Source organism: Bison bison, unplaced genomic scaffold (genome assembly GCF_000754665.1).
Source record: "Bison bison bison isolate TAMUID 2011002044 unplaced genomic scaffold, Bison_UMD1.0 scf7180017864329, whole genome shotgun sequence".
Classification (NCBI taxonomy): Eukaryota; Metazoa; Chordata; class Mammalia; order Artiodactyla; family Bovidae; genus Bison; species Bison bison.
This window is the reverse complement of record NW_011494901.1, coordinates 4320674-4336132: the sequence shown is the minus strand read 5'-3', so window position 1 is coordinate 4336132 and position 15459 is coordinate 4320674. Positions and strand designations below refer to the sequence as shown.

Below are 15459 nucleotides of genomic sequence, written 5' to 3'. Positions count from 1 at the left end.
GCTCAGAGGAAGGCTCAGGGCATGTTGGGAAGCACAGACTGCCCAGAATGGCAGGATGCAGGATGGGAGGCCCCAACACCTCAACTCCCTCCATAGAAGACATGCCCACAGAGTGACATGCCAATACTTAGTCCTGTCTGTCTTCAGAGATGGTCCTTTGGCCTCAAAAGCCCACTGCAGCCTGTCTGGAGTCATAATGATGTTCATTTGTCACAAATACTCCTTATAATCTTATACTGTGCCTCCAAGTCATGAGGCTGGTAGATGGGTAGAAGTTGCTGTATGCCAGAAGGCATTCTGAAATCCCTCCAGAAGTTAAAAGGTTAAGCATGTGAATGCTCAGGGTGGGAAATCATGACCAAGAGATTTTAATTACATCTGTCAGATTAAACAAAGATAAGTTTTCTATTCTACTGCCAAACGACTGGGTTCCAGGAAGTCTTTCTGGCCTGAACTTAAGAGTGACCAAGCAACCCGGTTTGCCCAGGACTGCCCTGGTTTATGCACAGGAAGTCCTGAGCTCCAAGAGACCCCTCCCTCCCAGAGAGCCCCCAGTGCTGGCCACCCAACCTGAACCCCTCCATGTGTTTCTATGCCGCCCCTCCGCCCCCACCAGGCCAGCTGGTCCTGTTCTATCGTACCTTGAAGGGAGCTTTTCTTCAGTTGCTGTTCTCCTATTTTGCAGGCAAATTAACAAAGTTCTGTTACAGTACTAAGACTACATTTTCTTTCTCTTTAAAAATGTATTGCTCATTCTAGATGCTTCTCTGTCCTTATAATCAGTCATCTTTCAACACACTCTTGACTCATGAATTCTTGGTCTCTTGAGTAATCCTGGATTCCACCATTTCCTCTTTGAGCTTATACTGTACCTCTTGGCAGTTCACTGGAGCCACACAGGCAGACTGAGTTTTGGTCAGTCAGTTCCTTTTATATGAGCTGCTGCTGCTGAATCCCTCAGCCGTGTCTGACTATGCAGCCCTTTGGACTGTAGCCCACCAGGTTTCTCTGTCCATGGGATTTTTCAGGCAAGAATACCGAAGTGGGTTGCCATTTCCTCCTCTAGGGGATCTTCCCCACCCAGGGATCGAACCTCTGTCTCTTATGTCTCCTGCATTGTAGGTGGGTTCTTTTACCCGCCAACCATGTAAGCAGTTCTGGCTAATTCTCTGGGGGTTACCAGCAATGTTTCACAGATGGTGGCACATCATCATAAGGCATGAAAAACAGGCACAGTTCTGTTTCACAGCTTCGACTATGCCCCACTCAAACCAATCATGCACGCTACTTTTAAATGCAGTCTCATGGATTTCAATGCTGTGTGTCAACTGATGGCTTTTATAATTTCTATCTCTAGTCTGTACTTCTCTGATCTCCAAACTCATACATACACCTGCTAATTAAAAGCTCCATTCTGATGTCCAGTAGGGTCTTTGAAATATCCCAAATCAAATTTAACATACTCCCAAGTAAATTCCCAGTCTCCCCAAACTGCTTCTCCTCCTAGGCTTTACCACCTCAGGAAGTGGCACACACTTCATTCCAGTTGCTCAAGTCAAAAATCTTGACCCGTTAGAAATTCTGTGGGCTCTGCCTTCAAGACACTTCCAATCTAACCCCTTCTCACATTCACTGTTGCTACCCTTGTTCAGGCCAGTCATTTCTCCCCTGGATGACTGGTCTCCTGTTTCCTATTTTTGGCCTCCAAGCTTATGCTTTTCATTGCACCTAGAGTAGAGCAATCCTCTAATAATGCTAGGTTATATCATGCCATCCAGTGCACAAAACCTTCAAATTTTTGTGGTTTTCATCTTGGAGTCAAAGCCAAGGTCCTTACTAGCGGGCAGCAGGCCTTCAGCACCCATCCCTTCATTTAGCCCTGGTCTCCCTGGCCTCATCTCCCTTGGCTTCCCCACTTCCACAGTCTGCTCCAGCCATACGGGCCTTGCTCTTCCTCATGCACTCTAGGCACGCTTCTCTCCAGGGTCTTAGTACTGGTGTCTTTGTCTACTATGCTTTCGCCCAGCAGACTCCAAGATCCTCAACCTCATCTGCATGGGTCTCTTTTCAAATGTCATCTTCTCAAAAAGGCCTTCCCTCACCACTCTACATTAGCCTGCAAGCTCTGCCACTTAACCTGAACTCTCCTTCCCTCTTCCTTGCTTTCTCTGTGTCACCACATGGCATATACACTCATTATCTATCTCCTTCCATAGACTAGAAACACAAGGGAAGGGATCTTAGTCTGTTTTGTTCCCTTCCATATCCTCAGTGACTACTTTAGCCATTCCCGACACATACTAGATGTTCAATAGATATTTGCTGAATGACTGAATGAAAGAAGACACTTAGTTTCAGCTCAGCGCAGTGATTATATGGGGTGGTTGTATGAAAGGGGTTTGGAATTAGACAAACTTGCATTCAAACACTGTCCTTGCCACTCGTTAATTGTGTGGCCCTAGGCAAGTCATATTAGTCAGTTTCCTCCTTTGCAAAATGAGGGTGATAATCTCTGCCATGCAGGATTATATAAGGATTAGAGAGGATTTAATTAGGTATGAACAGGCATCCACAAAGAGTTATTAAGTACAATTTGTGTAATCGAGATGGGTACAGGACTGCTTGTGACTCGGAGCCTGGAGACACTGACACCCGAGAGTGGTCCAGCAGACAGGAGACGAGCATTCTTGCTTACTCCACACACAATCTTAGGCACATTAGCCTCAGCATTTTAAGAATTGAAATGTTGAACTCTGCAGAGATGAAGCATCCTGGAAACCAAAACACAAAGCAAGTTCTCTTACCCCTGGGTATATCAGAGGATATAGTGTCCCTTTTATAAATCCTTTATAAACCTTCCCCTAAGTCCTCGATCTACCATTTAAAGCCCATAATGGAATTTATTTTCAGATGCTTTTTCTAAGGATAAACCACTTTCTAAACATGTCCAGCTCAGGTCTGGAATTCTCACGTTTATGCATAATAAATACACAACCTAAGAGTTTTATTTTAAACCAAGATCCCAGTAATAAATGCCACAATCTCAGGGGGTACTGTTACCATCCTTAGTCTGGACTTCCTTGTTACCATACAGGTAATAACATCCTCAGGGCAGCCTGCAATGTAAGCGAAAAGGCCAAATCAATGGGGGAAGAAAAGGTTATTATTAAATGAAGAAGCTGTTATTTGGAATAAAAGGTGATTTTCCTAACATCACTTTGCTTGCTGAAAAGCACTTTTCTCCATGTTTTCTAAAGTAAGATTCAAAACATCATTTTCAGTTTGAAATTTCATCTTTGAAGGTTATTAACAACCTCTGAATTAAAAGAAAATCACACCACATTTTATGATTCACTGAAACCAAAGCTTGCTTGAACCCATTTCCAAACTCATCTCCCTCTCAGCCACGCAACTGGCGGCAATGGTGTCAGGTTCTGCTGACTCCGGAGAGGAAGCAGCTTCATGGAACTCAAGGCTCCTAGTTCCAGGTACAGAACCCAGAAAACAAAATCATATAAAGCACAGACAACCTAAGGGCTGGGAGAAAACATTCACACATGATGCAACCAACAAGGAATTAATTTCCAATATACAACAGTTTGTACAGCTCAATAACAAAAATCCAAACCACCCAATAAAAAAATGGGCAGAAGTCCTGAAGAGACATTTCTCCAATACACATGGCCAATAAGCACATGAAAAGATGTTCAACATCACTAATTAGAGAAATGAAAATAAAAACTACAGTGAGGTATCATCTCACACCACTCAGAATGGCCACCATCAGAATGTCTACAAAATAAATGCTGGAGGGGTTGTGGAGAAAAAGGAACCTTCCTATACTGTTGGTGGGGATGTAAATTGGTGTAGCCACTATGGAGAATAGGGTGGAGGCGCCTTAAAAAACTAAAGTTACCCTATTATCCCAGCAATCCCACTCCTGGACATATAACCAGGAAAAGTCAAATTCAAAAAGATATATGTACCCCAATGTTCACAGCAGTACCTACAACAGCCAAGACATGGAAGCAACCTACATGTCCACTGACAGATGAATGGATAAAGATGGGGTAAGCATACACACCGCAGAATACTGCTCAGCCATAAAAGAGAATGAAATAACGCCATCTACAGCAACACGGATGGACACAGAGATTGTCGTGTTAAGTAAGTCAGAGGACGACAAGTACTGCACGGTATCACTTAGGTGTGGGATCTTTATGTGGAATCTTAAATATGATACAAGTGAACTTACTAGCAAAACAGAAACAGATGCACAGACATAGAAAACAAACTGATGGTTACCAAAGGGAAAAGAGGTAGGGGGATAAATTAGGAGTTTGGGATTAGCAGATACAAATTACTATGTATAAAATAAACAACAAGGTCCCACTGTATAGTACAGAGAACTATATTCAGTATCTTATAATGAATTAATAATGAAAAATACACATATAAATATAAAACTGAATCACTTTGCTGTACACCCAAAACTACCATGACATTGTAAATTACCATTTATCCTTGCCCATACGGACTTTTGGAGAAGGCAATGGCACCCCACTCCAGTACTCTTGCCTCGAAAATCCCATGGATGGAGGAGCCTGGAAGGCTGCAGTCCGTGGGGTGTTGAAGAGTCGGACACGAATGAGCGACTTCACTTTCACTTTTCACTTTCATGCATTGGAGAAGGAAGTGGCAACCCACTTGTGTTCTTGCCTGGAGAATCCCAGGGACGGGAGAGCCTGGTGGGCGGACGTCTATGGGGTTGCACAGAGTTGGACACGACTGAAGTGACTTAGCAGTAGCATACGGACTTTTATCTGAAGGGATAATGGCCCCACCCTCTGACACTGCATATTTTATAATCATATACAGTTAGACAAGAGACAAATAATGATTTTTCTAGCCTAAGAAACATCATTTGTAAATGAACCATTTACACAAACATTATTCTTGGGTCTCATCAATGTTACTGCAAAAATTCCTGTGGATGCCCAGGTTGCATACCTTACGGCAGGGTTTGTAAACTGGACATTACTGACATTGTGGACTGGACAGTTCTTGTTATGGCGGCTGCCCTGTGCGCTGTAAGAAGTTTAGCAGTATAGTGTTCCTAGAGTCAGTAATATGCTACCAATATTTCATTCAGAGTGAAAGAATAACTTTGATAAACTAGTTTGATTATTTGTAAAATTGACAAGATATACCCATTTGAATGCAGAGTTCCAAAGAATAGTAAGGAGAGATAAGAAAGCCCTCCTCAGTGATCAATGCAAAGAAATAGAGGAAAACATCAGAATGGGAAAGACTAGAGATCTCTTCAAGAAAATTAGAGATATTAAGGGAACATTTCATACAAAGATGGGCACAATACAGGACAGAAATGATATGGACCTAACAGAAGCAGAAGATATTAAGAGGTGGCAACAATACACAGAAGAACTACACAAAAAAGATCTTAATGACCCAGATAATCACGATGATGTGATCACTCACCTAGAGCCAGACATCCTGGAATGCGAAGCCAAGTGGGCCTTACGAAGCATCACTATGAACAAAGCTAGTGGAGGTGATGGAATTCCAGTTGAGCTATTTCAAATCCTAAAAGATGATGCTGTCAAAGTGTTGCACTCAATATCCCCAGCAAATCTGGAAAACTCAGCAGTGGCCACTGCTGAGTTTCCAGGACTGGAAAAGGTCAGTTTTCATTCCAATCCCAAAGAAAGGCAATGCCAAAGAATCTTCAAACTACCGCACAATCATACTCACCTCACACGCTAGCAAAGTAATGCTCAAAATTCTCCAAGCCAGGCTTCAACAATACATGAACTGACAACTTCAGATGTTCAAGCTGGTTTTAGAAAAGGCAGAGGGACCAGAGATCAAACTGCCAACATCCACTGGATCATTGGAAAAGAGAGTTCCAGAAAAACATCTACTTCTGCTTTACTGATTACGCCAAAGCCTTTGACTGTGTGGATCACAACAAACTGTGGAAAGTTCAAGAGATGGGAATACCAGACCACCTTACCTGCATCCTGAGAAATCTGTATGCAGGTCAAGAAGCAACAGTTAGGCATGCACATGGAACAACAGAGTGGTTCCAAATTGGGAAAGAAGTATGTCAAAGCCTTGCTTATTTAACATATGCAGAGTACATCATGCGACATGCTGGGATGGATGAAGCAAAAGCTGGAATCAAGATTGCCGGGAGAAATATCAATAACCTCAGATATGCAGATGACACCACCCTTAAGGCAGAAAGCAAAGAAGAACTAAAGAGCCTCTTGATAAAAGTGAAAGAAGAGAGTGAAAAATTTGGCTTAAAACTCAACATTCAGAAAAAACTAAGATCATGGCATCCAGTCCCATCACTTCATGGAAAACAGATGGGGAAACAATGGAAACAGTGACAGACTTAATTTTTTCGGGCTCCAAAATCATTGCAGATGGTTAGTGCAGCCATGAAAATAAAAGATGTTTGCTTCTTGGAAGAAAAGCTATGACCAACCTACATAGCATATTAAAAAGCAGAGACATTACTTTTCCAAGAAAGGTCTGTCTAGTCGAGGCTATGGTTCTTCCAGTAGTCATGTATGGATGTGAGAGTTGGACTATAAAGAAAGCTGAGCTCAGAAGAATTGATGCTTTTGAACTGTGGTGTTGGAATAAAAGAGTCCCTTGGACCTCAAGGAGATCCAACCAATCCATTCTAAAGGAAATCAGTCCTGAATATTCATTGGAATGACTGATGCCAAAGCTGAAACTCTAAGACTTTGGCCACCTGATGTGAAGAACTGACTCACTAGAAAAGACCCTGATGCTGGGAAAGATTGAAGGTGGCAGAAGGGGACGACAGAGGATGAGATGGTTGGATGGCATCACCGACTTGATGGACATGCATTTGAGCAAGCTCCAGGAGTTGGTGATGGACAGGGAAGCCTGGTGTACTGTAGTCCATGAGGTGGCAAAAAGTCGGACGACTGTGCGACTGAACTGAAAATCGACAACTTTCCTATATGCATATCTGATATCCACAGCCAGCCAGGAGTGATGAAGACAAAATGCAGTTTGGAGTCAAGGCAACACATCCCCAAGGAGAGGAGACGAAGGTATCTGTACCTCATTATTGTTTCTTCTTACTCAAACAATCTGCCTTTCTCTTGTATTTTTTCTTATTTCTGCTTGTGGGGATGGTAGGGAGGTGCAGGGTAGGTGTGGGCTGTTCATTTCAGTCCAGTTTAAACTAACTTCTGTTGAACATCTATTTTACATGACTCCACAGGGCAGATGAGGACCATATCTGCCCCAGGACAGCATGAGCCAGACCTATGTGACTCATCAAAGCACAAGGCAGATGATGGTGATTTCCCTTCATTAGAGCTTTCCCAACTCTGGGCTTGAAGTGCTCTTCCTGTGAACACCCACAGCACTCTGTGTTTCTAATGATACTTACTAGTCTATCAAGGGCAGGGCTTTTTCAACCTCTCCCTTATTATGTCAAGCAGAAGATCCAAGATACATCAAAAGGCACTTTTGCTCAGTAAACTAACCACCATCATCCATCAAGCATGATAGGGCCTCTGCGCTGGCCTCCTCTGTTAGAATATAAGTTATCTGAGGGTAGAGTCCAATGCTGACTCATCTGTGAAGACTCCATGGCTCTCACTTATGATGCCCAGCACACAGCATGTGCCACAAACACTTATGTGGGAAAGCCATGTCAGAACAGAGACAGACTGCCCGCTATAGTCACCAAGCCTCTACGGGGAAGGTCAGGGGTGCTAAACAGAGCAGACGGCAGAGGATCACTGCAGCTAAGATGCAGCAGAATGAAAGCCAAATCCTCAGGGTCTGATGAGCCTGCAATGAACCAGGAAGCGGAGATACCCTTTTAAGAAGTCTGAAGACAAAAGGAAGGAGAATGACAGGGTGGTAGCTTTGACTGATGGCAGGATAATGGCTTTTTAGTTTTTGGAAGGGAAGGAAATCCTGGATAAGACTGTAGACTTGCGGAAATAAGGGAGCTGTGAGGTTGTACTGTGTGACCTATGTCTTCTTGATAAAGTAGGAGGCAAGAACATCTGCTCACAGTTCTGGCGGAGCAAGGGTCTGGGGTTTAAGCAGACCCAGTTGAAAAGCTATTGAGGTAAAAATGAGAGTTAGTAAGAGAAATGAAAAGACTACTGAGCTGAGAGGACATCTGTAAACCTGTAGAGAAACCAGTCAGGTTGATTTCACAACTTTGTATACCAAACTCAGTAGGTCAGAAGCAGACAGAAAACAAACAGTGTGTGTCAGTCTCCTGTGGCTGTTGTAACAAAAGACTAAAGACTGAGTGACTTAACAGAACAGTACTGGGGGCTTGAAGTCCAACAGCAACGTGATGCTAGGGCCCCGCTCTGACAGCTCCGGAACACGAGCCTTCCTCGCCGCTTCCGGCTTCTGGCGTTGGCCTGTCATCCTCAGCTTGTGGGTGCACCACTCCTTTCATGTCGCCATCCTCTCCCTGGGAGTCTTTACCCGGCCTTCCTTCTATCTTTTGTCCAAAATTCTTTTTATAATTTTAACTTGAATATCTTTGTAAAGACCCTATTTCTAATTAAGGTTAGTTTCTAAGGCACTCGGGTCAGGGTTTCAACATATTTTTCAATAGTGGTGGTGGGGGGGGCGGGGGGCACAATTCAACCCCGTAACATGTGGCTCCAAGGACAGAGATCTGTGCATGGCAAATGGGCCTGGATAAAGGGAAAGAGAAGAAATTATAGAGATGCATCAGTGGGATGGCCAACCCAGGGGACCCAGACTGGAGGGAGGGCAAGCAAGGTGTGAATTTTGGAGATCCAGGTGGTGATCAGTGACAGCGTAAAGGGTTTGCAGGTAGGAAGTAAGTACAAGGAAGAGCTGGTTCAGCAGGAGTCACGTGATCAAAGGGAGATGGGACTTCCAGCTCTAAGATCTTGGATCAGTGACAGGAGGCTGGCGGGCTGGCTCTGACTACGGGAACATGGTTTCTTGTAGATTGGAAGTAAAGTGCGACAGGGACAGGGATAGATAAGAAGGAAAATGGAGGCAAACCTACGAGCTGAAGTTATCAACCAGATGCTTCATGCCTCTTGATGAAGTAACGGAGTGGCTGAAAAAGTCCCCCGGTAAATTGGAATGTCAGCACTGACTTTAGGTCATGATCCTCTACCTGAGCAAGTCTCAGGCCCTGTGTCGGATGCTGACTGCAGGTATGTATGGAGGGAACACGAGCGAGCTTGACCCCATATTAGTTAGTTTGTAAGTGAGTAGTTTTCTCATTCAAAAATGGGCTTCCCTCACAGGCCTGCTGGAGTTGGTGCTCAGGGCCTCCTTGACGGATGTTTGTTGTGGTGGTGGTGGTTTTTATTACCATAAATGCCAAGTCTGATAGAGGAAGATTGAAAATATGTTGTTCAAAATCATAGTAGCTCAAAATCCCCTACCTCTCCCTTCCCTTACTGTGAAGACAAAGAATACACCACATGATCCTAGAACATTTATTTCCACAGGTTCTTGATAAAAGAGCACAATCCTGTATAAAAGTATACAGTACACACGAGGGCAAAATTACATAGCAAGCCACGGCTGCACTGACACCTTCCACAGGGAAACCCCAGGGAGGAACTTTCCACCTCCTGACAGTTTTATCATCATTCGTATTTCCAACGCACTGCAAGCCCCATCCCACCTCTCACTTTCTCCAGCCTCTAACTGAAATGTGTGTTCATAAGCTGTGCATGTGTGTACAGAAGACTCACTCTACCTACTGGATGGGAAGCTGAGACAACAAGCTGTATGTCACCCCAGCATGGAGGGGAGCCAAGCTAGGGAGGCTGCGGAGCCAGGCCTAGCTCTATCCTCCAGAGTTTTTACATGCCACTGGGGTCTCTGAAATTCGAAAGCCAGAAGGTCTTGTGCCTGCTCCTGTACTGAACTTCTCCCAGTTCAGGTCTGGGAAGGGCAAGCTCAGGAGGAGAGCCTGCACTTAAGGAGACCAGGGAGGGAGATCTCAGCGCACGCAGGCGGAGTCGGTGGGGGACAGAGAAACCTTCAAAAGCTTGTGCTTGAGACTGGGTTCTTCAGTCACGTCTTCTCCCACTACCATTGCTAAGTACCAGGGACTTTCAAGGCTCAAAATTGACCTGTCTCCCAGGAACTCCACGACAAGCCTCAAGAGCCCTTAGATAGGATACCTAGCTGTGGCTTCGGTCTGACCACTTGCCACTTTGGCGGTTCCACAGCCTTCCTGGCGTCTGGGTGGGTGATTATGCGGCTTGATGTGTGAACAACGTGGCTTCGGTACCATGGGGGTGTGCTTTAAGAACAGGAGCAAGTGGACAGAGGACACTGAGGCTGCTGTCACCGCGAATCCTGAGGCGGTCTGGGGAGGTCCTGTGGGGTCTGGTTAGGCAGCTGCCTTTGCTGCCTGTCGAGCCTCGTGCTTGAGCCTGGCCTTCTCTCTCATCTCCTTTTCTCTCTCAATCAGATTTACCAGCTCCAGATGCCACTCCTGCAGCTTCTGTTCATAGGTGGCGATATCCTCTGCTTCACAGGTGGGGAGCTGTTCCTTCACAAGCTGGGTGGTCAGGGTCAGAAGGCTTTCGGACTCAACTTTGCCCAGAGCCTGCAGCTTAGAATGTAAGGCCTGTTGGAACAAAGGGCAAAAACAAAACAAAAACAAGGAGATGTGGAAGGGGCAGGAAGAAGAAAAATAGAGAGAGGAAGAGAGAAGAGATTAAGTCATTGCAAAATCTGCACATATTCTGCTCACAGGACAAGGTACTTTACTGGAAGCCTGTCACGCTGCCTCTCATCCAGGCACCAATAGCTTCTGCTCTTTGCTTTCAGTGCAGCGATTCTGCTAAGATGCCCCACATGTGATTTCTTCCCCTTCACTCACACACAGTAAATGGAACTCCATATGCTGTGATTCTCTGTATAATTTGTTTCAAACCACAAAGACTGCAAAAGTATAAGAACCTCCATTTCCTTTCTCACCAAGTAGCAAACCCCATGAAAAAGGACCCTAAGATGCAAACAAAATGGTAGAAGCAGCTGATAAAATGGAGTGAACCCATCTATAGCTTTTCCTTTAGAAGAACTGGGATAAATGTTTGCCTAAACAGTTTTCCTTTCAAAAGACGGAAGTCATGTCAAGGCTTTCTTACTAATGGCATACTAAACAGCTCCCGTGAGTGCTTTCACTATTATAAGCCTCCCCGTGCTGTGCTTCATGAAAGGTCAGCCTTGACATTCTGACTGCTTATGGCTCCATCTGAAATGGCAGCTCGATTTGGTTGCTATTGTAATATTTCTGGAGGAGTAAAGTACTAAAACCACTAATCTACTTAAGTGCCTCAAGATGTAGATCAGAGACCCACTTATGGCCCCAGATTTAGCATATACCACGTATCCCATGTTCCACAAAATAAATGCAATTTACTGGCATATGTGATGAGGCCTGCTCTAACAGCAGGGGCTGAAAGGTAGGAAGGGTCCATGGGCTTCAAGCAGCAGCCAAAGGCCTCACGTGATGGTTCAGTCATATAAAAATAAACCCCAGATTACCTGGGACTAATAAAAATCAGGCACCAGGAAGAAAAGAAAGTGTCTAACACACAGCAAGCAGTCAAGAAATACTGGCCTCTTTTCTTTTTGTGAATTAAAAAAAAAAAAGGATTGTGGAAGAGCAAGGGCTAAGAATTTAATGCAGACACAGATCTCTATTTTCTGAAATTAAAGATATAAGAAACAAGGAAAAGGTTGTAAGTTTTAGGAGTGGGCAATATGAATATGGTGAACGATAACCTATGGGGCTATGCAGAGTTTTTTGCTTTTTAGCTTTTCTAAACCTGCAAAGTTAAGAGGAAACAACAAGTATGTAAATTCTTAACATAGCCGCTAATTCTCTGTGTACCCTGAAAACATTGATTAACCTTCCTTTTTCAGTTTGGAGGGGAGTTGAGCAATGACCTTAGAGAAGACTGGGAAAAACAGCCAAAAGGACCAGAATCCTTCTTAGAACATGCGGAAATAGATTTCCCAAAGCTGGCTCCATTCCTGCAAAGATTTAAATGTGGCAGCCTGGCAAAGTGTATATCCCTCTGGACCAAAAGGACACCACCGTGGGTCAGCGGGGAGGGAGGGAGGTTTTCTGCTTCACATGATGAATTCTCCTTCAGGCAGCACAGTTTTTTTGCTTTGCTCTAGACAGATGAGAAACACAGCAAGGAAGAGGCCAGGGGTTTAAACTCTGAACATGGCTCTTCCTCCCTGACTCTAACCACAGAGCATTTTGAGACACACAGTTGAAGGCTACTAACGGCAGCCTAAGTGCCAGAGCTCCTGAAAAACGGCAGTGGGAACCTGCTGACGCTGTCCATGGAGCCCAGACGGCATTTCCAGGGGCCTTAGCACATGCCACAAAGCCGAGCAAGAGACGATACCTGCATTTCATCTCCATCATACTCAAATGAGGCTTTGTGGTTTCTACTTGGGTTTCTGGAGATCGAGAGGGTTCAATCTCCAGCTCCTCTTCACCCAGGGCTGCAGTCAGGTGCTTGCTGTGGGAAGGAAGGCTATTATCCGCCCATCAGAGATGAGTGGTAGGTAATGACATGTGGCCTTAGGGAACAAAACTGTGACCGATTCGCTCAAGTACAAAAAGGGGTATAAAAATTCCATTTGTTTCAGACCACTTCCTGTTTAAAGAGACAAAAGTATGATTTTTGATGACAGTTTTCAATGCCCTTCTGTGCAACGCTGATGCATGACAGGACTGCTTGTCTGTCACCACGGCAGAGAAGCACATTTCACACACAGCTGAGGGGCCTCGACTCTGCCCTGACTCACCTCATACCGTTCCACGTATCGGGGAAGCTTGGACTGTTCGGTTTCCTCCACGTCCAGCTGCTCCATCAGTTCCTCTGACGCCAGGCTCTCCTCACCTTCTTGGGGCTGCTCCTCTGGAGACTCCTGGGCCGGAGCAGTCAGAGCCTTCAGTGCCCTGTCCAGCACACCCAGCTGTGGAGCAGAAAGGGGCAGAGACTAAATACCCTGTGGCCCTGAGAGCACTGGGGAGGGAGGCTGGAGAAGGGAAAGGGAGGGAAGCCTGGGACCTAAAAAATCACGAGAAGAGTTCTCTTATTAAATTACAGAAACCAGAAATGGTTATGTAATTTTACAGTAGAAACACCTTGTCACATGGCATGGAACACTTAGTACAAAACAATGGAACAATAAGCAAACTCAGAATTATCTGTGTAAGTGAATCAGCAGAGTGGCTTTTGATTTCACTTTTAATCAGCCAGGTAGGAATCCAGGAATTATGCCCGATGGGCAATGAAGTAACCATCCCTTCCATGTCTTTCTTCCTTAATTGGTTTGGAATTGGAAGAACAGGAAAGAAAAACCACTACAGACCACAACCAACAACCGGCCATTCTGAAAGTACGATAAAGCCTCTGAATCTAGGCGGGGGCCTCCTTCAGAGAAAAATTCAACTCACAGGACATTCAGAGATTAGGGATCGGCCAATCTATATATATATATATATATATGTTGATAAAGACCAGACAGCATATATGAAATTTATTGTAAGAGGGGATTTCTGTGACTTACAAAGTAAGTAAATTATGAAACAGAAGGTTTCTTTTTTGTTTTGACCCCTCTCCCCTACCTCCTTCATTTTGGGGCAACCTCCTTTGAGGAGGGCCTGATCATCAGAGATGGGACAGAAACAGCCTCAAGGCCAGCATTAATACCCATATGATACTGATGAATTCTGTCCACGTCAACTCAGAACAAAAAGCCAGAAAAGACTCCAAGGCTTTGTAATGCCACTAATACATTATACCCAAACCTGACACATATCACATTCAATGCTGACATGTGAATCACATTTCTATGAAGTCAGAACACAAAGAATGCAAGTCTGGCTCAAAATGCAGTAAGTATTTCCCTGGCAGAGCATTTATGTCTAATTTTGTGTTTCAATCACTAGTACTGACTATAGCAGGGTTAAAACATGAATATATATTCAGAAATGTGTATGCTTTGGTATAAATGTCTCACAGAGAACATAATGACTCACTAGACATTAGTAATAAGGAGCCAGTAGAGGGACGAGACTTCTGTATCCTGAGACCAAAATGGAAGCCATGGGGTGAGATTGAGTGATAGGGTCAAGGCTAAACAAACAGCTCAAAGTCAGCTTTCACACTCTGTTAACGAAATAACTGATGTCCTTTGAGGCCTGACTCTGGCTACAAAAGCTGCTTAAACAGAAGCAAGCACTATGACTCCCTACCGGGCGTAAGCTTGCCACATGTTTTCCCATGGCTTGAGCTAAGTCTAGGAACTCTGCAGAATGAAGAGCCCGAGGTGACCAAGGGGGATGAGCTTTGAGGCTGATGGGAGGACAGGGTCCTAGTCTGGACAAACCGAAAGCCTTAGAACTCTGAAAGGGACAGCTGGTCCAGACCTCCTCTGCATCATGCATTCACCACAGAATGATTTACTGGGAAGAAAGAAAGATGGCGCCACGTCTACTGCCTAAACTCATTTCTTGAGAGTTTAGGAAAACTCTGACAGGTAGTCAGTCTCACAGGACTACACGAAGATACAGGAATGCCAAAAGTAAAAAATAAAATCTTCATGTCTTTTGAGCTTCTACTGAGATTTTACTTTGGTGGCGGTAGTGGTGGAGGGTAATAAACAGTATTTTACTGAACTCAGTTTGAATTTCTTGGGAGAATAGTTTTCCTCCCAGACAGTGAACTATACAATCAACGTGAATCTTATTTTCTAGTGCTTGTCAGTAACACTGAGAATGTGGTTTTTTCATTCCTTTTCAACTGAGTAAATACATGAATCTATAGAGATAAAGAAGGTGGGGCTGGGGGAGACAAGGAAAACAAATCCACATCTTGACTTATAAGGGACAGGAGATGCTAAATCCCCCAGAATCAGGGCTGGGTAACTCACCGCTTCCCTACACAGCTTCCCATCCTCTGGGGAGGAGGCCACCTTCTCCATCACTTGAAGGGCTCTGTCGAGGTAGCCTGGCCGCCACAGAAGGGGCATGTTATGGTACACAGCCCGCAGCCCCTGCTGCAACTCCACCTTCCCTGTGCCCAAAAAGAACAATGAAGAAGGCTTAGCCGTGGCTTCCCACTACGTCTGAGACTGAGGACTTGAAGACACAAGTGAATACTCAGCTGGCAGCTTGAGAAATGGAGGATCATTTCAAATCTCTACCAAGACTCATCCCATTCAGTGAATAAGGACATTTCAGAATGATGATGAAAAACGTGGTAAAAGTCAATGTACATACTTTTCAATACTGTATGGACTTATTATTTTTTTTTTTACTTTTTCATGTGGACTGCTGGTGACTATCGCGAGGGCTGAGGGAAATTTACAGAGGTC

General features: G+C 44.5%; 1 protein-coding gene and 1 long non-coding RNA gene across 5 annotated transcripts in view; both read right to left on the bottom strand.

Moving 5' to 3' along the window:
- Positions 1 to 2551: 2551 nt before the first annotated feature.
- Positions 2552 to 4598, bottom strand: LOC104998418. The gene is made up of 3 exons (XR_826458.1): positions 4516 to 4598; positions 3061 to 3116; positions 2552 to 2771 (listed from the first exon to the last, which is right to left on the bottom strand). It is a non-coding gene; the product is annotated as an uncharacterized LOC104998418 (long non-coding RNA).
- Positions 4599 to 9513: 4915 nt separating this feature from the next.
- The window catches only part of MRPS27 (mitochondrial ribosomal protein S27), a 103904-nt gene continuing 97958 nt past the window's right edge, over positions 9514 to 15459 (bottom strand). For all 4 annotated transcript variants that reach the window (XM_010853564.1, XM_010853566.1, XM_010853567.1 and 1 more), the window contains exons 9-11: positions 15016 to 15158; positions 12883 to 13053; positions 9514 to 10675 (exon numbers count right to left, since the gene is read on the bottom strand). In XM_010853564.1, coding sequence (XP_010851866.1) covers positions 10436 to 10675; positions 12883 to 13053; positions 15016 to 15158 — 554 coding nt within the window. In that variant the 3' untranslated portion in view covers positions 9514 to 10435. The remainder of the gene's footprint in view (positions 10676 to 12882; positions 13054 to 15015; positions 15159 to 15459) is intronic.